The 25887-nt window shown below is 42.9% G+C and overlaps 2 protein-coding genes across 4 annotated transcripts in view; one reads left to right on the top strand and one right to left on the bottom strand.

Moving 5' to 3' along the window:
* Positions 1 to 1155: 1155 nt before the first annotated feature.
* rgs17 (regulator of G protein signaling 17) lies at positions 1156 to 25747 on the top strand. Of its 3 annotated transcripts, XM_079729857.1 has the most exons (6): positions 1156 to 1303; positions 3216 to 3623; positions 5504 to 5634; positions 14628 to 14702; positions 15535 to 15766; positions 17598 to 25747. In XM_079729857.1, exons 2-6 carry the CDS (start codon positions 3621 to 3623, stop codon positions 17784 to 17786), a joined length of 630 nt encoding a protein of 209 aa, XP_079585983.1. In that variant the 5' UTR covers positions 1156 to 1303; positions 3216 to 3620; the 3' UTR covers positions 17787 to 25747. The 3 variants fall into 3 exon arrangements, with proteins under 3 accessions (XP_079585983.1, XP_079585982.1, XP_079585984.1); XM_079729856.1 differs by lacking the exons at positions 1156 to 1303; positions 3216 to 3623 and adding an exon at positions 4132 to 4267; XM_079729858.1 differs by lacking the exons at positions 1156 to 1303; positions 3216 to 3623 and adding an exon at positions 4132 to 4267 and having other exon boundaries at positions 15544 to 15766.
* The window catches only part of pcnx2 (pecanex 2), a gene marked incomplete at both ends in the record, with an annotated part of 41224 nt that continues 34619 nt past the window's right edge, over positions 19283 to 25887 (bottom strand). The window contains one exon of the mRNA XM_079729098.1: positions 19283 to 19456. Within this exon, the coding sequence (XP_079585224.1) occupies positions 19283 to 19456 (174 nt within the window). The remainder of the gene's footprint in view (positions 19457 to 25887) is intronic.

Here is a 25887-nt window from a genome sequence, read left to right on the forward strand (position 1 = left end):
CCCAACCCCCCAACACACCCACACACACACACACAAACACAGACACACACACACACCCACACACACACACACACACACACACACACACACACACACACACACACACACACACACATAGGGCACAATGGCTCCCTTGTGAATGACACACACCACCTGGCACATATTCTTACCAGGCTCCTTGTTTATAGGAGAAGGATATAGAGAGAGAGAGAGCGAGAGAGAGAGAGACAGAGAGAGAGAGAGAGACAGAGGATAGGTCAGCGTGATGGAGAGCTACTTGAATGAGCGAGTGAGCGAGTGAGTGAGTGAGTGAGTCAGTGGGCGAGTAAGAGGGTGTGGGTGGTTAAATGGAGGGAAAGAGTAAGTCAGTGAGTCATACCATTGTTATTGTTATTGTATTGTATCTAGCTAGTTAAAAGCTTTGTTACCTAGTTAAATACAACTGTGCATTCATTCGAAAAATGTAATGAAAGGTTTTATCTATTTTCTTATAAATGTTTTGTTCAACGTTGATTACAAACGCTTTATAACGTTTGCAATATGTATATACCGCCTACACGTATTGTTAAATGAGAGGAAATGAAAGGATGCCCTCTAGTGTAAGAAATAGAGAATTATTGTTCAAACATTAAACATTTTCAATGTGAAAAGCCTGAAAATGTGCAATTTGTGACAATCCATGGACTTCAATTCTTTAATTGTATCTGATTTCCAATTCCATCCGTTTCATTTTCTATTCTATTCAATTATTATCTTTGGTGGACAACATTCAGTAATTTACTAAGACATTTAACGAGTTCTTCTAACGGATATTATTTGGAATCACCTAGTCAATGAGGTTGTACACCTATGTGTGGCTACATAAAAGTTCGTTGTAATTATACTTATGCAGGCTAATGATGTGTGCTTAACTTGAATATGTAAGCTATTGAGCAAAGAAATCCCAGGTGCATCCTTTAAGAAAAGACTGCAGCTACATACTATATAAAAACACCAGATTATAGTAGTGTGACCACTAGGAAACACTGACAAAGTGTGTGTGCAATGCATGTGGCACAGCAATGCATCCTCACACTGCAGCCCCCCGACCATCAGCCACTATGCTGACAGCGGTGACAGCGCGCCTGCGCAGTGCATCCAGGGGCTCGGCGGCGATCGGTGCTGAAGTTGGGCGGATGGCATAAAAACAGCGGCGATGGACATTTCACCACAGGATTCCCATTTACGATGTCATTAAATAAGCATCGGGAAAACGCTCGTTCAAATCTACCATCGTACCACACTGACAGCATTTAATAAAGCGGTAAGATAATGTTTATTCTCTGCAAATCACGCTAGCTGCAGCTGGCTAGCCGCCGTTAGCACAGCGCTAGCTCTCTGTTCAGCCGCCGCCTCCTCCTCCTCCTCCTCCGCTGGGCTGGAGATAGTTGATATGGTTCACTGTGGGCTTAGCTAGCACCAGAAAGTGTGTGTATGTGTGTGTGTGTGTGTGTGTGTGTGTGGAGGGGGGGGGGGGGTTGGATTTTTTTGTATCATCATTGAGGCGGAAGTCAACCACGAGCAGTCATCCCCATGAATGGATGTTGATTCCCCGCGATGGAGGGATGGTTTTATTAGCCGTAGCCTCACCTGCAGGGAGCGGGGCTCGGATGCTCGGGATCAGACAGCTGCAAGAGGAGCCTCGCTCCTCCAAAGCCAGCTAGCTGCCCCCGTAGCTCTGTCACGATGAGCCTCCTGCCTCCTGATCATCCACACAGGCCTGCCAGGGAATCTGTCTAAGCCAGATGTATTGCCAACGTACTGTATCTCTCATTGTACATATTTTTAGTGCTGTATTCTTTCGGCAACGTGTGTGTGTGTGTGTGTGTGTGTGTGTGTGTGTGTGTGTGTGTGTGTGTGTGTGTGTGTGTGTGTCCCTTCCCCCGCTGTCGTACTGTACTCTACACAGGGTCCGAGCACAGCTGAAATAACGCCCACATTGCAGTTTCCTATAGATTGTTGGAGCTGCTAAATACAACTTGTAAAGCCAATGGAATCACATGCATTTAATATTAATGTTAAATCTCAGTTTGTCATGCAAACATTTCATCCCTATAACACAAATGTCTTAGCTCCTCTCGAATCACTATACAATTATTAAATACGTGTATTTCGCCTATTGACATATACAAAGATTTAAAGATAAATCCTTACATGTTTTTGATGTGTTCACACATCTGATCACGTTTTATTAAATATCCTAATAACGGTAATAGACGGTAATAAACCTTAATACCATCTCTGATATTTAACAATTTAATGTTAAGTTATTAACTAACTTATAATGAAAATTTCAAACCAAATGAAATTCAATGTAATTATGTGTTTGATGTAAATGTTTCCTGCTGGGCTTTGTTGTTCAATGATGTATGCCTACTGCATACTTACAGTAGGGCTACAGAGGAGGATGCATTAGAGCAATACTTTCTGGTTTGACAGGACTGGATATTAGAGTGATAATAGTGTTATGGTAGACCTACTAGATAAATTGGACAATAACAGGTTTGGGAAAATAATTATGGTGAAATCTTGATGAAAGCAATTTAGTTAAAGTTGCAGTGTGTAGTAATTAGTGGCATCTAGTGGTGAGGTTACAGATTGCAACCAACTAAACCACTCTCAACCCCCACCTCCTACCCCCTCACTTCCTACCCTCTTACCTCCTACCCCCTCACCTCCTACCCCCCTAACTCCTACCCCCTCACCTATCATTTAAATGAGCCTAGAAGGTAAAAATAGGTCATTCCAAAATGGTTTTATTCTCTACGACAGCATCGAGTTACCAAGTCTCGGTTCCTTGATAGAGTTATACGTTGTATTTATTCCGTACAACTAAAGGTCATAACTTACAAATAAGATATCTGATGATATCATAAACAAAACATGTCTCCCAGGGATCAAAACACAGCGATTCTTATTTTAATTGGATTATACACAAATTAAAATCTACTTGTGAATATTGCATTATTCATACGTGAATATTAGATTCCATTTCGGCAAAATCCGATAGATTAAGATGCCACTTAATGCTACAAACCACACCTTTAATTGAGTTAAAGGTAAAGTCAAATTGCAGAATTGTATTATTAAAAAAAATAATACAATTTATTGCAATAAAAATTATTGCAATAAATGAGTATGAAGATACTAAAGTATTTTTCCTCTATGTTTTTCAGATGCTGTGGAAACGTTTCCCTGCTCGCTGTATTTCTTCATCTGCAATGACCCCTTAGCTGTGCAATACCATCATTTTACGGAAGCTTAGGAGGGGACAGAGAGTGAGGACGGAGAGCGCTTGAATACCCTGTCCAGGGAGGCACCAGGAGAAGAGATAACTATTGTTATTTATTTTGCCTCTCTTCCATCCTTTCTAAATGTCACTAGGTCAGAGATGGTGAATTTAGCAGTCCATCTCCCAAGTACCGGCTCCCCAATCCTCCATTTCCAACAAGCCAAACAGTCAGTCAACAGTTAGTCAGTCAGACAGATAGTCAGTCCACCAACCTCGGTCATCCTCCCACCTATTACCTCAGCGCCATGTCCGCTCTGTGTAACCTGTCTTCAGGATTCTACTAATTCTCATGGTAGGTGTGCTTTTTAATCATCAAATGTGATTGCGTGGTTGCTCTATCATCTCCATGCATTCTAATTAATTGGTATCAAATATCCAATCAGTGTGACTTTTTCGTTATTAACTGATTTCAAAAGATCAGCTGGTAATGTAGAAAGGAATTAACAATATCCCATTTATATGTGTCTCACATTTAATATCAGGTTTACGATATCGGGTCCATCTGTCTATCTGCCATCTTCCCTCCCTGTGCATCGCTGGGTTTTTTATGTTGTGTATTTCCATGCTGTATTTGCATGTCCTTTCACTGTATCCTTCCCCTCTCGGGCTGCAACAAAGCCCCCGCGTGCCGTCGTTTGCATCTGGACACCTGTTTTTCCACGGCTGCCGCGGAGCCGCTGCATAACCGATGATTGCTCAAGTGGTCAGGTGACTGCATTTACATATCAGGCAGGTCCGTTCAGCACCGCTGAAGCCCCATCAGGGTGGTGGGGAAAGCCAAAAGAGTGTAGATGTGATCCCCGGTAGAAAGTGCACGGACACCAATTTGAGTGGTCTCAACCCGGTTTCCCTACGGCTCTTGTTTTTTTGTTGAATTGGGTTTAAAAGCTAAAAAAAGTTTTGATGAGGAGTTGAATCTGCAGGATGACTTCAGAGGTAAGTCATTTTTTTCATTTGGCTGGTCTGCTTTTGGCATTTGTGTCCCTCAGGGTTTTATGCAAAAAATGCTTCGTTTTTAACGGGGTGGTAGCCCGTGAGAGTCCATCACATTTATGATACACCCTCAGTAGGGGCTGGTCTTCAATTTGACCACATTTATACGTGAACTTGGCAAGCTTGGTGTCTGATACGGAGAACCGTGGTCCATAAACACAGCTGACTCATGTTACATCCCCCCCCCCCCCCGCCGTACAAGAATATAACAAGCCCCAACAAAGTGGGCTTAGTGGCAGAAGGATGTGTAGAAGGATGTGTTCAAGAGGTTCTTCAGGTTAACGCTAATAGAGCCAGGTGTGGGCGTGGACAGGAAGAGTGGGGTAAAAATGAATCCTTTCTAACCTGGGCTCCTACCTGGTCATAAAAGGGAGTGTTAAAATGTGCAGCTTATGTCTGTTGTTATGCACATTCCAAAAAATGAACCGACTGGACATCCTGCCCTGCTTTCTTTGTCCTCTGAACAATGATAAGGGGATTTCCCTGCTCACAAGGAAGCCTGGCGTCGCCGCTCCAACAATCACGTTGAGCTGCACTGCTCCATTACTTTGATCGGAGAAAGCTCCTCTAAACATGGGCGCTATGAACATCACTATCACCGGCTGTGTGGAGTTGTGATTGAAGGTGGTTCAAATGTTGTCTTCTAACCGTGTCTCCCATTTGGTTTGGCTTGTGTTTCATGTCAGAATGAAAGAAAAGGATGTGTTTCTACGATATTCACTTTGGAGTGCTAAAGGTTAGAATAGGATATTTTACATATGAGATCATTTGATTAGCGAATGATGACAATGTTTAAAAATCAGATGTGTTTGATCTGTGTCTGATCTGTTATGGACATAAAGGATTTAACCCTTCACATTCTGGCTGTGTTCCAGGAGGGCTTTTTATATGTCCAAATGAGATTCAACATGCAGGGATGATTTTGCATTAACTGAACAAAGCCTGCGTCATTGTATGAGCTTAGAGGTGGGGAATCTACAGATGTGCCATAGTGTGATTGGTGCTGCTTTTGTATGGGGATGGGACTTGTGGATGCAGTGAGATTTTTGTAAGGAGAGTCTGTTGATCAGGACAGAATAGAATAACAGAGAAAAGGGAACCTCTCTCTTTCTCTGTGTGTGTATGTTTTACGTGAATTATGCAAGTGTGTTAAATGCTTCTCTGTGTGTGTGTCTGCAGCCCCGTAGTCTGAGTGGAGTGGAGATGAGGAAAAGGCAGGCGGGCCACATCGAGGGCCCCCCGCAGGCCCCCGGTCAGCCCCGACCCAACACCTGCTGCCTATGCTGGTGTGGCTGCTGCAAGTGCCTCTGGTAAGCCGTCCACACAACCCCAGCTCCGTCCCGCCCAGGCCCCTCTGCTGGCGGGAACAGGTGCCCCTGCTCACCGGAGACATTGACTTGGTTGCAATGGAAATTAAATCCATTGATCTGGTTCATTTTCTTCTTAATGCCTAAATGTTTTCTTTATTATTCTTTTTTTCTTTCCTTTTGTCTTCATAATTAAACGGCAAGTTTGGAAGGCAGTACAATCACTACCTACATCATCATTTTATAATTATTCACCACTGTGTGTGTGTGTGTGTGTGTGTGTGAGAGAGAGAACAAGTTTACTACATAACGGTGACAGTGGTGTATTTTAATGTCTTGCTAAAATAATATGGTTTGCAACATACACTACAAGATTGTTTTCACAATAAATTAAAAATATATATATATTAGGTCCCGCTCATTAAACCCAATCAAAAAAACATAGACAATGCTCCACGCATATTAATTCACCAGTTATTTGTCTGTATTTGTTTCAATCAATCAATGCTGTGGCTAGCACTTGTGGTTCCATCATTTCAGTATGCGAACAGTTAGCTGTCATGCTAACGGGTCTTAAAATGGGCCTTAAATTGTCACGCCAAACGAAAGTGCTGCGTTATGCATAAACTTTCCGGTCGCGCGTGGTGGATACACTTAATGATCAGATGGAAGCCGATGGTGCGTGCATACATGTGTATGTGCATGAACATGCAATACAATTATACAATTTTCAGTACAAGGGGATGAATTTTTGTGCTTCCATTCTAAACATCATCTCTACCTATCACAGCATCCCTCTCCTTTCACAGGAACCAAGAACCAATCATTTAGTGGGTTATTAAGAATGTTGTGTTCATATAATCTGTTCATGTTCATACATTACATAGCCTACAGAAAAGGAAAGGATGGGGATGTGCGATTCAACCAAAAATGTAGCTCATGGTCTACTACTTGGTTAGTGATTAAACTACCTAAATAACCGTGAATAAATGTCATGTTTTAGATTGAATACCACCTTTGCATTATCAGTTGGTAGCCCTATAGCAGTACCGGGCCATAGCACAACATTGATGAGTACCTGGGTCAAAATGTGAAGACAATAAAGGGAAGTAGAGCAAAGATAGAGAGGTTTTATTATATAGAGTTAGGTTTTGGCGAAATCTCCAAATATATCAATAAATCCAATGGAAATCAATGCAAAACTGGGCATGGTTTCTCGATAACGTCTCTTAGCGCGCTACGAAGACTCCTACGTTTAGACTTATCGAAGATGTTACCTCTATAGGCGTGGTTCCCAAATGGTCTCTTAGGAGTCTTCTTAGGGAACACTCTATACGTTGTTCGTAAATGGCGCTGTCCAGAAAGAACGTGCTGAAATCGATTGATCAGAGATCGAGTTTCCATTTCATGCGCAGGTGCGCAGGTCTTTGCGAATTAAACATTGCTCGAAATTCCTCTAGTAGGCCTAAACATTTATTTAACGATGGGCAAACATAGCATAGGCTACACTGATTTAAAAAAATATATAGAAAAATATACATTTTGAAACGAAAGCTACCTTTTGAATAGTTTATTTAGGTGGTTGAAAAAAGTCTTTTGACCACTCTACGTTCACTCCTTTCTTATAATGGTTTATTCGTTTCCCAGTATAATAACCTGCTTCCAATATAATTTCCTTAATTTAGAAGTAGTTTTCTAGTTTTCTCATTTTTGATGGCGGATGGGAACTGTTTCCCGAAACCTTCTTAAAGCCTTCTTAAAGCCTTCTTAATGACTTCATTCGTAACCTCTTCTTTAAGTTTTTCGCGTGTTTCCCGAAACCTTCTTTGCTACCAATCTCTTTCGTACGTCGTTGGCTGGTAATGTTGATCTGACGCGCTCATAGAACCTTCTTAGCTCTACCTTAGTGATGGTTTAGCTCCTGGCGCTAGTCGCCGCCACTGTACCTTTAGAAATCCCTGTTGCGCATGGAACTGCCATTGGCAGTGTTGTGTTTCGCCAATGGGTTTAAGTCATTCATGAAGAAAATAATTGCTGGAAGCACACAAGCACAAAATAAAAAGATAGACATGCAGGATAGCAGTGTTACATGAGTAGCGTATGTGTGTGCGCGAGAATGGCAGTGTCTGTGTGAGTTACGTCAGCGAGTGAGTGTACGAGCGAGGAGAGCGAGCAAGTAGCGTGTGTCAGTCTTGTGTCAAGAATCGGTGGCCGCTTCATTCCGACCATATTCCGACCTATAAGCAGCAGAGCCACTGCCGGTCAAAGTGAAGGGTGTTACCCCCGAAGAACATCGGCCCTGGAGGGAACGTCTCCCCTGTGCTCCTTGACTACGGTCTGGGAGCCGACAGCAGGAAAGGTGTAACAGCAGGATAGACCCGCCCGGTTTCCCGATTACGTCCGACCTGGTCTAACAGGAATCTGTGAATATTATTCTAACCTCTATAATTTCTAAAGGTTACAGTGGCGGCAACTAGCATCAGAAGCTGAACCATCACTATGGTAGAGCTAAGAAGGTTCTACGAGCGCTTCAGACCAATCTTACCAACGAACGACGTACGTAAGAGATTTGTAGCAAAGAACGTTTCGGGAAACACGCAAGATGTTAAGGTATAACTTAAAGGGGACATATCATACCACCAGGTGTGAGTGTGATTAGCCATTACAAGCAGGTTTGAAAATGTGCAGCATTGTGACATCACAGGTGGGCGTGTCCACCTAGATCTGTGCTGGATAGATCAGTCTACCAGCCTACCCAGTGGACTTTACCAAACGTTGCTCAGCTATTTGCACACATCTAGGTGGACACACCCACCTGTGATGTCACAATGCTGCACATTTTGAAAACAGCTTGTAATGGCTAATCACACTCACACCTGGTGGTATGATATGTCCCCTTTAAAGTAGAGGTTACGAATGGCGTAGCGTTAAGAAGGCTCTAAGAAGGTTTCGGGAGGCCGGGCCCTGATAATTTAGACTTGATGAGACACAAACAGGTAGTTATCTTGAGAACCCATTGTACAAGTTTGACACTTGAGCCTTCTATTGAAAGGTCAGGGTGATTAGAATTGAATGATAACAAGCCAACAATAACAATTCACAAAATATCGAAATTGCGCAAACACAATGCTTAATTGTCAAATAGTGCCCATACACTGGATTCCCAGTTTATTGTTGTGATGCATCAAAAACAACTTTGAGGAAAAAAATAATCAAGGTAAGAGATCATTTTTGGTTGTAAAAAGAGTTTGTTCTTGATTGATTTTTGCGTTTGGGTAATATTGTTTGGACTGTTGGAATCAGTTGAGTCTCAGCTTTCATGATACATAGGCTGTATTTGGAATGGCCTCATTCCAAAAAACAGCCTACCCATATTCTATTCCCTCAAAAGCATTTCAAAAGTGCCAAAAGCAGTTAAAACACATCGATGTAACCGTATCTCGAAATTTTGAATTATTTTGGGTTCAGAAACGTTGAGATTCAACGTGTCTGTTGTTTGCAAAATTGTTCAATACCAACGTTTTCTTCTGGCGCCTGGGTTGCCATCCCTTCAACCGGGTTCATTGGCCAGCGTAAAACCCCGTCAGCTGCCCCAGGTCCAGAGAGGCAGAGCCGGCTCTTCCCATTTGGCTCTGTAGCGAGACCTTCATGGACACACGTTACAGCAGAGCCTAGGAGCGCTTTGTCTATTGCTCTCACTTCCACAAATACAAATGAAAGTTTTGCAACACATTTATTGCAAAAGGCCAGTCATTTGTCGCTTTGTTATGCAGGGGGGCACATTTGGGAAGTTGCAATGAACAATTCGAGATGTTGTAATCAAGTGATTTAAGCTATTCATAAAGAAATTTTGGATTCAAGTTGCAGCTGTAAATCGAAAATATCTATGTATTAGTGAAACATTTTCTGTGACTTCATAATCACAACACGTGTCTGATAAAAAGTGAAAATGTAAATGGTTGAGATTTTGGTTCTCACCTCATATTCTACAAGTTCTCACATGACGTCCACAAGCTCTCACGTCCTGCAACATAATGGCCCAATCCCAATGTCCGGACTCACGGACTTTGCTGCACGTTCTCGCAAAATTATTAAGGCTTTAGGGCTGTCCCAATGTCGAATTCCAAAGGGCGTGAGGGTTTGAGTCCACACTTACCGAGCCCTTTCCGTGAGTCTGCATCAGTGCAGACTTCAACTAAGGGAATTACCCACAGTTCAAAGCGTTGTGACGTTTACCGGGGAGACCATAGGGAAATCCGGAAATTAGTAAGGTAGACAACAAGACGACGCTACTCTCAATGCGCGACCAGATGGGAATTTGGCCTTTTTTTAGTGAGCCGGATCATTTGGATCAGCCCACCAACAAGAGCCGGCTCTTTTGGCTCCCAAACGGCTCTTCATATTACTAATTCTACCTTTTATAATTCAGCCAAATGTAGCCCGTTCTGACTTATGATTAGTATGTGTAGGCCAATAATCACCTAATTCAATACATCCTTTATACTGAAGTATTCAAAAGTAAAAATTATATTTTCTAATATCAATAAATTGCTGTAGCAGATTGTTTTCATTGCATTTACAAAAAAACTAAAAAAAATTAAAATGAGAATTCCCAAACCGGCAAGTGTCAGCAGCATCTTTGTCATTAAACGTTGCCAAGGTAACATGTGCTCTCGAGAAGTGCTGTCCCAATCTCATATATACCTATCTGAGCCCATGTGGCCTCACGCACTCACTCACTTAGCACCTGAGATCAATTTAGTCTGTGAGTCCATAGTCCTTAGTCCTCAGGGCTCACTTTGGGATTGGGCCATTGACCTTCATAAATGATGCCAAGTTTGAGGGGTTGCAATGTGGTCAAGCTAAACAGGGGCTAACTCAAGTGTGTCTCTTAAGGGACATATTATACCACCAGGTGTGAGTGTGATTAGCCTTACAAGCTGTTTCGAAAATCTGCCCCATATGACATCACTAGTGGGCGTGTCCACCTAGATCTGTGCTGGATAGATCAGTCTACCAACCTACCCAGTGGACTGAAGTAAACCTTGCTCATCTATTTTCGGAAGATTTTCGAACTGGCTTGTAAGGCTAATCACTCACACCTCGTGGTATAATATGTCCCCTTTAAAGACCAACCAGGAAGTCAAAAACCAGCAGTTTATTTTTTACAATTAAAACACAACCATGCAACAAAACGCATGCAAAGAGTTCAGACTCACTAGTTGATGCTGCTAGGCAGTGCTCAGCTTATGTTTTGTATTTTTATTCTTTACTATTATTCCAAAACTCTGTTTTTCCCTTAGACTCCACTCACATTTCTTACAGTTCAGCCTCTATTGGAATCGCTAAATATTATTTTTCTTATTAAAATATGAAAAAATTTTTTTTTCATTTTTAAACATGACTGTAGCAATGTCAGGGTGCTGATGTTGGGAACGGGTTTATCGTAAGGTTTGCAGACAATGATAGATAAGCTGGTGCTCAATGCAGGAGATCCCTACTTTAGTGTGTGGGGTGATGGCTGGTTTAACCTGTGCACACTGATTGCTCAATGCACAACAGGTGTGCAGCCCACCCAGCCCCAGAGTCCAATCAGACTGACTTGGGCCTGGTGAGGCTGCTTAAGCCACCCACCAGACTTTAGGCCATTTTTAAACTTGTGGATTATAGTCACACACTCAAATGAGCAGGCACATGGACATCCGCGCCGTGCTGGCTACCCAAACGCTGTGTCATATGAAGGCTGAGAGTCCACAGATTCCAACAGTATGAACCTTATCATTCTGTGACCTAAACTCAACAAAATAGATGTTAATAAATAGCATCAATATTGCGCTTCACTTTTTCCAAGTTACAACTACAAATATACCGTGTGCTTAATATGCTTACAACCTTCAAACTTTAAACTTTTGAACTCTTAAAATATTCTCACTTTTACAGCTATTCAACATTTCTATTTTTCTTGATTATGACTTTATTAACATACGTTTAAGCACATTTTACACTCAGCAGGCACTCATCAGGAAATGCATTTTCTAGTTCGGTGTGAATCTTTGCAGTTCAACCCTTAGCGAGAGGATTCAAACTTATCCCACCGTGACCTTGTGTTCCGCTATCTCTATGCCCCAAAGCAAGGCTTCAAAGCCTGCTCAAACGGCTGCCTAGCTCCTGTGAGCTGCCTCCGTGTGGCTGCGTCTCACCATGCGAGCGAGGCTGCTGAATGAGACATTGTTCCGGGCCTATGAATGGTGAATGTCAGGCTTCTTTGGCACCACTTGATGTGAAGTGGGGGGCTGGCTGTGGCCAGGACCTGCAGTCATTGGTCGGTGACTCCACCAGGGGGCTCGGTGTTTCTAGTGACAGTGGCAGAAATTAGGTTAAAAAAATAGTTAGGGTCTGTAAGAGTTTTGGAGAAAACATAGCTCTGCTTGTCCTTCGATGCCAGGAAAAGGCCCTTCAATTTTCTTTAGAAACGTTCGATGCATTGCCTTTTGCAGCATGTCGGTGTATACACCGACATGCTGCAAAAGGCAATCCATCGAACGATATACATATCAATATGACCATTGGCCGTGTAATTGGAGTAGTATTTGAATTGCAGTAGTGTTTTAATTTGTGGTGTTTTTACAACACATGGGTTTACAAGCCATGATTAGCCAGTTAAATGTTGAGGAAAGATAATATACACGTTAGTTTATTGATGTATTGAATGAATTAAATGCCTCAGGTGTTATTTACCCGCTAAAATCAATGTTTTAGATGAATGTGTAATCCATACAAGTTGAAGCATTGCCTGATCATGATCAACGAATTTAGCACATGGAAATGTGTCACGGTGATCAGAATCCGTGCCTGTATACAAGTCAATATTTACAGTCTCTTATCAGCTGTATTTACATATATATATATATATCTTTATTATTAGGTGAGTGCTGCATGCAGCGCTCAACTATTGTTCTTCATAAGTTTTCTTCTTTCTTTCCTCTTTATTATTCTCTACAAACTTTGGGACCTATCTCCTTCCTCAATTTTTCACCTAGAGACACCATTCAAATTTTTAAATGTTCAGGATAGCTTGGAAACGCGTTTTTCTTTTCAGACTTTTAAAATATTTTATTCTTTTAATGATATTCTACTTTTAAAATACTATCTTTTTTTTAATATGGGAGTCAATGGGACGACGGCAGAGTCGTCCTCTGGTACTTCAACTGTTTAAGACATAACTAAATCAATTTTCAACCGTTTATCCTCGTTCAAACCATTTAACAAATCTACACACTTTTATCTTCAATAATATCTAAACAGAATTTTAACTTTCTTCAGAATTACAGTTTTAGTTTCATACATTTTCGATTTCAGCTGTTTTCATTGAAGACGTCTGCTCATTCTGACATTCCTACTTCTTAAGACATCGTAACTCAATCATCTTTCAACCGTTTTCCTTCGTTCAAACTAGGGTTGCACTGAAAATCCGGCCACCGAGAATGTTCGGCCGAAAATGGCCCAAAACATAATTTTCGGCCGAAAAGAAATACCGAACATTTCTATTTTTGATGATGTGAGAAAAAAAAGCGTGGAATGAGCTGGGTGCGCTTCATCAAAAGAACCACACGTAAGTTTGTAAACAAATAAATGAAAATACACAAAATGAAGAAAGAGCCAAGGGCACCTGTTAAAATGAATGAATGAAATGAATGAAAAACAGCAAAAGCCACATTCGGTGTTCGGTTTCGGCTTTCGGCCAAGAATTTTCATTTCGGTGCATCCCTAGTTCAAACCATTTAACAAATCGACATACTTGTGTCTTCAATAATATCCGTAATACTTTTAATGCTGCACCGGCTCGCTATTCTCTTAAAGAATCACACACACACACACACACACACACACACACACACACACACACACACACACACACACACACACACACACACACACACACACACACACACACACACACACACACACACAAACACACAAAACACACACCAGCAGTGCAATACATTTGACCTTTCAGATTCTTCAGTTCAATTTATATTTTACATTTCTGCATTTTTAGCAATGCTTTGCGCTTTTCATTCAGCTGTCACTTTATTTGTTTCCAACCATTTACATTTTCTTAAATGGTGTGCATGTTTACATTGTTTACTCCATTTAGACTTTTGAACTTTTGTTCAAATCCCTTCACTTGATTTAAGCCATTTAACGTTTCTTTATGTCTTAATCTTTGTGGCTTTATCAAAGAATAATTTTCAACCTCACTTTGTAGGCATACTACAGCACTCACTGCATTTTCTGCAGGAAATGCATTTTCTAGTTGAATCCCTTCTCTGTCTCTTATGCACTTCCAAGCCGCCGCCACCCTGGACTTATCTAGTCCTGCCGCCTTCTATTTCCATTGACGCATCACATGCAAAACAGCTGTGAAGAGCAGCGTATTTTTAACAGTATTGTGAGCGTGCCCGGGGCCCGAAGCCAGCCCAGGGCCGACCCTGGCCATTAATGCAGCACAATGGGGGGCTTTGATGAGACACGGAGGGGGAAAGGAAAGCCGTTCGCAGTCAGGATTAAAATAGACGGCTCAAAGCATATAGCAACCAGGACCCATCATGTGTGGCCAATGAGCGGGATGTACCCCGTGTGTGTGTGTGTGTGTGTGTGTGTGTGTGTGTGTGTGTGTGTATGTGAGTTATGAATATTAAAATGGCAGCTTTATAATTATTATTAAGGTGTGCCGTGGGTAATAGCTTTTGATGATGTAAAGAAGGGTAAACAGAAGGAGTAGCAATATTTATTTACTTTTCTCCACCTTCAATAAATCCCTGAAAGGCCTTTGATTCCGACTAGCTCCCAAAATTGCTTAAAAGGCTCCCACAATCGATCATGTTAACTGTTGATCAAGAAGGTGGCGCCACCGCCATACATCCAGCCCCTGTTCAGTACACCGAGGCCCCGTGCTGGTCTCACCGTGCTGCGTTGTGCTCCATCCATCGCAGGAATGAGGACCGCATCGAGAGGAGTGGCCGCGAGACCTGCACCAAGATGGACAGCATCGAAGCCAGCGACGAACAGTAAGGCCACCCCCTCCGTCTCTAGAGGAACCCTAACCCGGAAGCGCGGGCCTTGGACTTTTTTATTTTGCGTGCCAACATCCTCCACGAAGGTGTCCTGTCAACAGGCGGGCACCTGATGGCGGAGGGCTTGTTGTGTGTGCACACAGTCACCGTCACACACACACACGAGGTCGTCGTGACCTTTTCTGTGGTTGAGTTAATTGGCGGTGCGAGGGAGCACTTCACTCCCGCTTGTTTGTTTTCGCCCTGTGCTTTCTTAGCGGTGTGTATTTTCAGTTACCTCTTCCCTCTGTCACCGTTCGCCGCAGGCCACAGATATGTGCACGCAGTGGTTGTGCAAACATTGTTCCGGTTGTACGCTGCTGAACCTCACATGACCTACAGTTGACAATACAACACCTCTGCTGTGACGCTTTGTGAAGAGGGTTACACCTTGGTGTAGTCTCGTGTGTGTGTGGTGTCAGCAGCTTGTGTCAGACCTCAGCCGTCTGTACAGCTGCTGCACGCCCAATGGTTGTAAACACTCTGCGCCGCACGATGCTACAACCACTGTGGTCTGGTTTCTCCCTGTGTGTTTGTCTGTGTTTGTGTGTGTGTGTGTGTGTGTGTGTGTGTGTGTGTGTGTGTGTGTGTGTGTGTGCGCTGTTCCTTGTGTGTCTGTGTGCGTGTGTGCTTGTTTGTTCTCTTGTTTGTGTTTGTCTGTGTGTGTGTGTGTGCATCCGTGCGCATCTTTGTATGCGCATCGGTGCATCTGTGTGTGTGTCCGTGCGCGTGTCCGTTTGTGTGTGTGTCCGTGTGTCCATGTGTGTGTCTGTGTGCCATGCCGTAGCCTCCCCAGTCTAGAGGACATGGGCTCGTGGGCCAGGAGCTTTGAGATGATGATGCGCTCCATGGAGGGCCGGGAGTTCTTCCGGGAGTTCCTGCGCTCCGAGTACAGCGAGGAGAACCTGCTCTTCTGGCTGGCCTGCGAGGAGCTGAAGAAGGAGACCAACCCAGCCACCGTGGACGAGAAGGCCCGCATCATCTACGAGGACTACGTGTCCATACTGTCCCCCAAAGAGGTGAGGGAGTTGCTCCCCTCTCCCTTCCTCCTCCTCTCTTCTCTCTCCCCTCCCCCCTCTATCTATCTCCCCCATCTCTTTCTCTCCCCCCCGTATCCTCCTCTCTGTCTCTGTCTCTGTCTCTATTTCTCTCTCAGCCCTATCTCTCTCTCTCTCTCTCTCTCTCTCTCTCTCAGCCCTGTCTCTCTCTCTGAGTTGAGATGGGTCAATGCGGGGGCTGGCCATGTTCTTAGACTATGGGTCAGGACCCTTAATCTGTCTTTTAGGTCCCGAGAGGAAATCGCTTTTTAAGGAGCGCTGGTCCAGAGGAAGATATTTGATGATGAAGTTTGTCTGTTGATCTTTTGTTTTGGGCATTTGTTTTCTTTAAATCACATGGGGCCACCACGACCTTCAAGAGGACATATTAGTCAGTCTGGGACCATTTGGAAAGATCACTTTAGACCCTTATTAGTGGCGTGTGTGACTAACAGTTCTCACAAGCCTAGATGAGGCTGTGCGAGGGATGCAAGAAATGGCATCCCTCACATGGCTCAAATCTCCAGCACTTAAGTTCTATAGTGGAGATTTTAAAAAGGTAGTTTTCCTTCATTTACATGTGTCGAAAGTAAGTTTGAATCTGAATCTTCATGCGGTCAACGTACATTACACTCACACTGAAGCTCATCAAGTCCCGCAATTTTATCATCTGCTTTTACAGTTACGGTATTTTGAACATTGAGCCCCCTTTCTGGTTTGTCTAGGATGAAATAGAGTGGTTAACACCGATATTTTTAATATTGGTCCTGTCTCGGGTAATTGGCTTATTTCGAATCGCCCCTTCATGCTTCACAATGGCTGGCTGTGTACATTCACAAACCTGTCCTTAAAACACCCCTAAACGTTAGTTTTCAGACGTGTGAAACTCATCGAATGGTTAGTGGTTTTTGTTGATGTTCCTAATCAAGTAACATAGCAAAATACAGTTCCTGTCGTGTTTTATATGGCGTTTTGTAAATCCATTGAAACGGAAACTTAAGCGGAGCGCAAAGGGGGTGTTTTCGCTCTGTTCTCCGTATCAACGGTAGGGCTAGAACCGACACCACCTTCCGTTTCCATGTTTTAAGGACAGGTTTGTGAATGCACACAGCCAGCCATTGTGAAGCAGGCAGGGGCGATTCAAAATTAGCCAAATACCCGAGACAGGACCAATATTCAAAATTTCGGTGTTAACCACTCTATTTCATCCTAGACAAACCAGAAATGGTGCTCAATGTTCAAAATACCGGAATTGTCCTTTAACTGTTCTCTTTTAAACAGCAAATGTAACGTAATATCCTTTGGGGAAATTTTTAAACACAACGTATCCAGGTCTGACTGATAAAAACCCCCATGAACACACAACACTGGTTGAGCAGGAAGAGGCCACCAGGGTGTGGTCCACTATTGAGTGTAAACTGAGCTGCCCCTTTCGATCAGTAGGGATCACACCCTCACATCAAACATGAACTCCAATTAATTCATCATCCAATCGACTCAAAACAAACATATCAACAGGCTAGCATGCAATGAGACATGAATACACAGGGAGGGGCAGTAACACAAACTCGTATAACTTTGAACTATGACCATGGGTCATAGCAGCAGGTCAGGGTACTTTCTCATTTGACTATTGTGTCAACATATTGGCCAATCAATGCCTTTATAGAGAGGAGTGCTCACGGGACATAGCGGTGATCAAGTCTTGTTCACTGAGTCATGCTTCTGGTTCAGAGCATGAATATCTGTTGCCGTTATCGTTCTAACCTCTCTACCTGTCTCTCTCCCTCCCTCCCTCCCTCCCTCCCTGTAGGTGAGCTTGGACTCTCGCGTGAGAGAGGGCATCAACCAGAGCCTGGCGGAGCCCAGCAACCTCATGTACGAGGAGGCCCAGTTGCAGATCTACACGCTGATGCACCGGGACTCCTTCCCCCGCTTCCTCAACTCCTCCGTTTACAGAGAGCTCCTGGCCACCAGGAGGCGCACCTGCCTGGACACCTAGACAGGGCCACCGCACACTCCCAACCGCAACCTATGCCAACGAGACTACTGCTACCACTCAACACTTCACGTACTGCGACGGTGCCGGAAGCTCGGGTTAGGAACGCTCTCCCTCTTCTTTGGTTGACATGACATGATGATGATAACAGAGGATTTCTATTGTTTTTTTGTGTTCTTTTTTTGTTTTTGTTTAATTTATAAATTTTTTAACCAGTTGTTTTCGCTGGAGTGAGGTGGGCCTCTGCTGGTTTTGTTATTGGGCAATAAGGGTCCTCATGCCGGCGCCTGATTGGTTGACTCATCACTCACGCTGGTCCATGATTGGGCTTCGGGCCGACCTGTGTGTCACCGACGGGTCGAATGGCGAAGCCGATGTGTGACTTTGGTTGGACGGTGGACGAGGACTCCTCCAGCGGTGGGGGGTGGGCGACGGACACACGGGAACAACATGCCGCCATCCCTGTACTGTACTGTCATCAAAGCTAATGTTCTCCTCCTGCTCTGTTATGGTTTTCTGAGGGCTCACAAGCCCACTTCGCCAGTAGAAGCACCGGTCTCTACATGAAGTCTGAGGATCGGGAAATCTCTCTCTCTCTCTCTCTCTCTCTCTCTCTCTCTCTCTCTCTCTCTAAGGTAGCTTGACATTATCAGCCGTGTACTGCAACTGTTATTGTGTTTTTTTGTTTTGTCGGTGCTTCTTTTAAAGGTAGAGATGCGTCCTCTGACACAGGATGCCGGCCGTGTTGGGGGGGATAGAGGGGTGGATGATTTAGCCAACGCGCTTAGCTCAATGCGACTTTATTTATGGCGGCGGGTCAGAGAGACCTCTGCGGCCCCAGCAGCACTGCAGCGTCCACACCCACCGCTCACCCATCGCTCCATGTATCCGTCCAGGCACTTTTCCATTCTTTACGGAGTACTCTGAACCGGGAGAAGTAAGGGCTAGAACTGTGGTGGTGGAGCAGCCACCTGTATTATTTTTACTCTCTCGAACTCGACAACAAGAAAGAAACGATTTTTCCTCTCAGTACAAAAAAATAAAATCCACAATGCCTATATGAGGGGGGGGGGGTTCAGGTGTGTGTGTGTAAGGGGGGATGCTGCCCCCTGAGTACCCCTACCTCCCCTTCTCCTCTGCCCTTTCTCCTCCTCCTACTCATCCTCTGCGCAAGATCCTCACAGCCCAACAAGCACAGACCCCCCCCCCCCCCTCCATCCCAAGAGGTCATCTCAGCTGGAGGGGTGTACAACAAAATGGAAAATTTAGCTGCCATTTCCATTCTCACTTCCCTGAGAAGATGTTGAGCCTTGTTTCACGGCTGAGCTCTGGGATGCTGAACGAGGCTGTATGGGTGTGGGTAGGAGCCAGTGGTGTCAGCGGGACCCCACAGAGGGCCCCCCAGCAGAATCCTACTACCTTGTGACCCACACATTTTGAAGGGTTGTGGTTGCCGCCGCCCTTGGGCCCAGGTGTGTGGCCGTTTTCTGATTGGTCGCTCAGTCTGGGCTGCTAGTGGTTGGCAGGGCAAGTGCTGATTCAGAGAAGTTTTGGGGGTTGGGGGTCTTCAGAGACCCTTGTAGCAGACCTCCACGATGGTGTGGCAGAGGCTCGGCCCCGATACTCTGGATAACAACGCCATTCAGGTGCACGTCTGAAACCAGCAGATGAAGCTGACCGGAACGGGGGAGGGACGGGGGAGAAAAAAGATGTAGCAGTCCCTCTGTGAAATGCCAACTCAAGTCGCTCTGTTTCTTCTTTCCTTTACGCTAGGCCTGGTGGAGAGGGACGGCCTAAACATGATGACATGTCGGACATACTGTACTGGGTATTGAATTAGCATCACCATGCTACATGCTAGTTTGGGTGTTTGGTTTCGACGAGGCTAACTCGTTTTTCAGCATGCTGTAGGCTAGCGGTTAGCATGCTTGTGCTAGTCAGACTAATAGTCCATTTCTACAGCCAGCCCTCCCTGGAGAGGCTGTTGTTTGTTTTCCTAATTTGACATTGCCAGCATGCGTTGATAGTGGCTGTGTGTGTATGGTGAAGTTACACACGCTCATCAGGCTTAAAAAAAAATACACACAATTTAGTGGATCTTGCCAAATTTCCAATTAACCTTTTCAAAACATATGTTAAGATGTGAACCTTTTGAACATAACCTTTGACCCTGGCCTGTAGATGTGTAGTAGGAAGTGCACGAGCACAGTATATGTATTTTTATTTTTCTCAAGAGGCCTCAAAGCAGATGAGTCATGTTGTGTTCTGGACGACTAGCGGCGGTTAGCGCAGGTCTTAAGTGTCAATAAAACGGTGCCACTCCTGAGCGATGCGTACATGCGTCCACGTTGCCACCTCCTTAAACTACCTGAAGTTCACGTGCCAAGCCTGCTCTAGACCTAAAGTACCGCAGCGTCTCCTCAGCCCATCGGACCGCAACTTGATCAAATCTAGGGGCTAAATGGGAATCTCCATTATTTTTTCATTTTTTTCACACGATACATTTTCTGGAACCACATTAATTTTTATTTAACGGATAATTCATAATATGTTTGATATATTATGTCTGTTTTTGGGAGATTTGATGGGTATGAAAAGCCTCCTGCATTTGCCAATTGTCTCGAAGTTAGTGCATTTAACCAAAGCAAATGCTAGTACCTTAGAAACTGTTAGCATATCTGTTGATAACTGAATTGATACCTTTTAAAAAGGAAGTTATTATCGTACCTGATTTGCCTCCACTTTAGTTTCTACTAATTCTAAAAAGTTTTAGAAAAATGTCAGCTGCTATTTAATATTAAATATACAACAACAATATATATTATAACAATAATAAAATACTTTATTGCTCCAAATTATTCAGACATTGGACATGATCAAATCCCAAGGCCATCCTTGGTAATAATAACAGCCTACATTACAGAAGGGCTCGACAAACCATGCAACTTTCAATGAAAGACGCTGGGCTACTTAATGTAGAGCTGCATGCATGTGCCCTGCCATTCGAAGAGCTAGAAAAATACATCAAATAGAATAAATACATTGATGGCTAAAATTCACCACCATTGTTTCTGGCAACACAAGCATTTGAGTTGTGTTACTGTTGAGTTTCTCAACACGACAACTCTGTATTGTTTAGTAGTCTAACAGAAACTGTTATTTCAGAAGTTCACTTAAGACCAATCTCTTCTCTGCATGGTGGCGAGGCTGTATGTAATAATTAAATGAGAATATTTCACCAACAACCAGACAATGAAATCAAGGTGCAGTTATACCGAGTTTACATTTATAAGCAGTGAGATGTATGTATACCTTAATGATGTTAGTAACATTTGGGAGCAGGCCGTCTCCGGTGAACACAGACCGACCGGCTCCCTCTGGTCTCCTTCTAGGCTCTGACTCAGTTAAAGGACCTATTAAACCATTAAAGGCTCTTTTACAGCGAGGACGTCCCTGTCCCACTCCTCTGCTGAGGTTCACCCCCATCGCTCACTGTCATGGTGAGACTCTCCGAACATGGGCCAAAACACAAGGTTCCTCATATTTCTTTAAAAATAAGTTGGCATTCAAAATGTCCATTTTTTACAAAGCAATGAGGACGGTGTGAAATTATTCAGTGTCGTGGTCATCGTTTTTCATACAACTTACAAAAGCTTCAGAGTAAATGGGTTTTGGCGGCTGTGATTTTATTGAGCTAAAACGGCAGAGAGCTGAGCGCTTCTGACGACCCAGAGGTTGGCTCAGCTGTGGGCCAATTTCATTTTTATTTTTTACTCTTTATTTTTTTACAAAAATACATCTTTGTAGGCTTTTCACTACCTCTCATGTTGGTTAATTTATTTCACATCTAGTTTTCAATGTACAAGTTGTTTTAGACCTACTTGAAGCCTAACACTGTAAACAAAATGTGCACAGAGAAATGAACATGTATTTGATAGGTGGAGTTAAACAGAGCTTAGCCTAGTCTACATAGTTTTCGTTTGTACGTTTGTGTGGTTTGGTTTTGCGTTGTGTTGAGCCGAACTAGAGTTTTAGATCTCTTAAAAAAACAATTCAGGAATTTCACTGTCTAAGGGCTAATCCCATTTTTGCCTATGCAAATCTGTTACTGTGTGCGCGTTGGGGAGGGCCCAGCGGCCCACCCATCACATGTGCTCGTTGGACCCTGGTTTACATTGCCCTGCTGAGTCTTCAATCTTATTCAGCAAAAAATATACGCCTATTTCTGTTCTTTGTTAATAGTCTCTCTCCCCTCTCTCTCTCTCTCTCTCGCTCTCTCTCTCTCTCTCTCCATGTCTCATTCTCTCTCTCTCCCTCCCTTTATACATATATACAGAAAAAAACACTTATAAACATATATATGACAAGTAATATACAGAAAAAATAGTATATGCCTTCGTGATGGTAACAAAAAAAACTTTCTGAAAACAAATAAATGTGTGTTGACATTCCGTGGCTGTGTGTCCAGGATTTGGTGAGGTGTAGTTCATCGGAGTCTGAACCAGACGTTTACTGACTTGTTTGGGACTGAAATACCCGGTCTGGTTTAATCAATATATATCTATATATTGTACTCTAGTAGCTAAACAAAAAACGTTTGGGTTGCATGGCATGGAGCACTGCTATGGTTGAAGTCTAACAGATGAGGGGGACTATGTACCTGTGGGCTTCTTGATTCCAGAGGGAAACTATCAATGATTTGTGTTTCAATTGAGTGAATTGAAATATGATTTGATTATGGTTGCTGATACCACAGAAATGGGATTGATTTCTAAATTGAGATATGATGGCATTTACTTGGTCAAGGCTATTTCAATAGAGATTAGGGTTATATTATATATGCTCCCATGAGTTGAGGCAACAAGCTATTTGAATCTGCTGTTTAATGGAGGATAAAAACTTGTCAAAAATAAATTGGTGCAGCATAGTCATCAGCATCATCATGGCACTCTTCTGCATTTCTTAAACCTGCACTGGAACTTTTTCACAGAGGCAAATATAGTTTAAGGTTTAATCTATCCTTGTTCCACTGTCTTCTCAATAAAAACCTCACATCAGGTGGTACTCTCAGTACAACCAGGACATATTAAAAGTCTTCTTTTGTCAAAAGACCATTCACTCCGTATTTGAACCAAACCTGTGTCGAGTGTGATGTTGTATCAAGAACAGGACGCCAAACGAACCTCTTAGTAAGTATAAATGTGTTGGTCGATTTGGCGTGTGCTCATAGGAGCCGACCTCGAGAAAACAACCCTTTCTCCCTCTCTCTCTATCTGTCTCTCTCTCTCCCTCGGCCGGTCACGCCCTGTCACCCAGACCCTCTCATAGCCACGGTGGCACTGGGTTGTTTTTCTTCATAACTGCTGTCTCTCACTCGGTCTGTGGTCCTGCATCTAGGGGCCGTCTTGGTATTTTAGCAAAGAGTTTATATTTGTACAGGTACTGATTGAAGTTGGCGTTCGACCTATTGAACAGTTTCAGGCAATCACTATCCTCTTTATTGATTTAGATGCCTAGACCTCTGGTTTCTGCCTTTTGTAAATGTCGGCTTCAACAAGAGATGTTTCACTGATGAAATTAAATCATTTTAACGTCACTTCAAATTTCCAAGTGGCATATTTTCTATACAGCATGCTTTTTGCTAATTAAACAAAATAATAATTCTGTTATTTAATATAAACGATACTGTATGAGTATGTATTCAAGTACTGCAGTATGCAGACAATAAAAAAAAAAAGATCTGAAACTCTTTTAGGAGGTTCATATTTTGACTCTAGTAATATCTTATTTCATTTCTGTGTAGTGTCTCATGAATGGTCAGAATTGTGCAGCGTTTTTGTTCATCCACAACAACAACAACAACTGAAGCCGGTATCGCGGATGATGCCGCCGCCAAATGCATGTGAGCAACTTCAAAAGGACAGCGCTAGTTTTGCTACATGTTCAACCAAACTATACATTGGTCCTGGACTCGATGTGTTATGTCTTATGAATATGAAGCCTGGCTCTGTGACTTAGGGTAACACAAGGACTTCTTAGAAAAGGTGCCGTTGGATTTCTGTGGCTGGACGCTCGATGACACATGACAGGGCTTCGGTGAACTCCAGGCACTGTTTGGAGAGCGTATGAAGCGTTCATTGTTTGTATTTATTTTTTTCAAGACGGAAACTTTAACCATATGTTGTGATCTAGACCTGGTTCTGGAAGTGTAAATGATATGATACGGAGATGACCTCTTCTACAGATTAAAGTCAATCACTCCAATATTTGGGGTTGCTGAAGGAGAGGAGGAAGAATGATTTAGATCATATATATATATATATATATATAGAGAGAGAGAGTGAGATATGAATATATATGTTAATGTAGCCTCCAAATGCTATTGTTAATATGCTTTGACATGAATATCTGAAAGAATAATATGTGAAGTTGCACTGTGGGCACAAACACACACACACACACACACACACACACACACACACACACACACACACACACACACACACAGATGACCCCTCTTCCCATCAACTAAAAAAATAATTGCCTTGTCTTGAACGGTTCTTCAAGGTGCAGTGGGTAGAATTCAGTGGCACCTAGCTTTTAAAGGTGCATTGTGTAGAAATCAGTGGTACTGAGCAGAATGGGAGAAACTGAATATAGTCTTCAGAAGTATGTTTTAATTTTTGTTTAATCCCATGAAAATAACAGATAACCCTCTTCCATGGTGATCTCCAACTCCCATCTAATGATTGGTCAAAGCACACAGAGAGAAGGCAAAACGCCTCGTTCACCAAGAATTGATGTTTTCTGCCCCGATTTTATTGCAATCATTTAATGATCATTTTGGAAGAACTTGCTGGCACCTTGTTGTCCAGTACAGGCTGCTGTAGCTTTTCCTGCTCTGTGGAAAGGGGGACTTAGGGGACATAATACAGTTGGTTGCAATCTGCAACCTCACCACTAGAGGCCACTTGATCCTACACACTTCACCTTTAAGTCTCTTCTATAAGGATGAACGGTTGTGTTTCAAATTTCCAGGGAAAATAAGCAACATTACATAAAGAGCACTTGTTTGTGTAAATGGAAGCGCGTTAAACGAATTTAGCACCTTGTGTTTGTGGTCGCTGGGTGTTTGGTGAGCAGAAACACATGTCTCCTTAACAAAAGCGAAAAAAGATATATGTATAAATGTATAGAAGTAAGATTACAGTAACGTCCAGCATGATTGTCGGTGAAGCTGCAACAAAAAAAGTAATCGTTCTTGCAAGTATGGTAAAATACAATGCACATTTTCATCATCATGTATGGCCAAATTGACCTTTCCTCTGCATTCACATAAAAGGTTAGAATTGCCTGGATATGAAATGTCACACAACCGAAATAAACCGCAAAAAAAAACATGATTTTCTTTATAATTTGTTTTGCCCTTATCTTTCATTGGTTCTCATGTTGAAGAATAAATCCACCTTAGGTCAACTGTCATTTGTTCCAACTTTTCTTTTTTTCATTGAGTTTGAAATACAAGTGAAGCCTGCAGTATCATCCACACAATAAGAGAAGCCATGCATCTGTAAAGTAGCACTGAACATGTGGAAGCAGATGTGTTGTTGGTTAACAAAGAACGCTAGCTCACAAGACCACCAGACCATTTGGTGGGAGACAACTAGCCATGTCGGGTTCAACTGAAATTATAACTTTCATATTTAAAATATGCGTTTTTCACCGTTGTTGTCGTTTTCAATTGTTTTCTATTCCGTTTGAAAAATAAATATGTTTAATTTGCCTTTATTTTATCCTTTATTTTATCTTCTGTTGGTTAACCTTCAGCATCATGTTTGAATGAGTTCAGCTGTGGTACATTTCACTGTATAGATCCATCTCTGTCATCGTTTACATGGAACCGGCATATGAGAATATTCCTGGTGACTGCCCTGAGTATCTGTAATTAAAGTGGGCTGCTACATAAAGACATTTAATGAAACATCTTATAATAAATACATAATAGTTTCTTTTTCCTCCGTGTCTGTGTCTTCCTTCAACCTAAATACCACAATGGGCAATTCGCCGTTTTGAAGTTAGAAGTGGGTGGATTTTTAAAGGCCTT

This window comes from Pollachius pollachius (genome assembly GCF_949987615.1).
Source record: "Pollachius pollachius genome assembly, chromosome: 2".
Classification (NCBI taxonomy): Eukaryota; Metazoa; Chordata; class Actinopteri; order Gadiformes; family Gadidae; genus Pollachius; species Pollachius pollachius.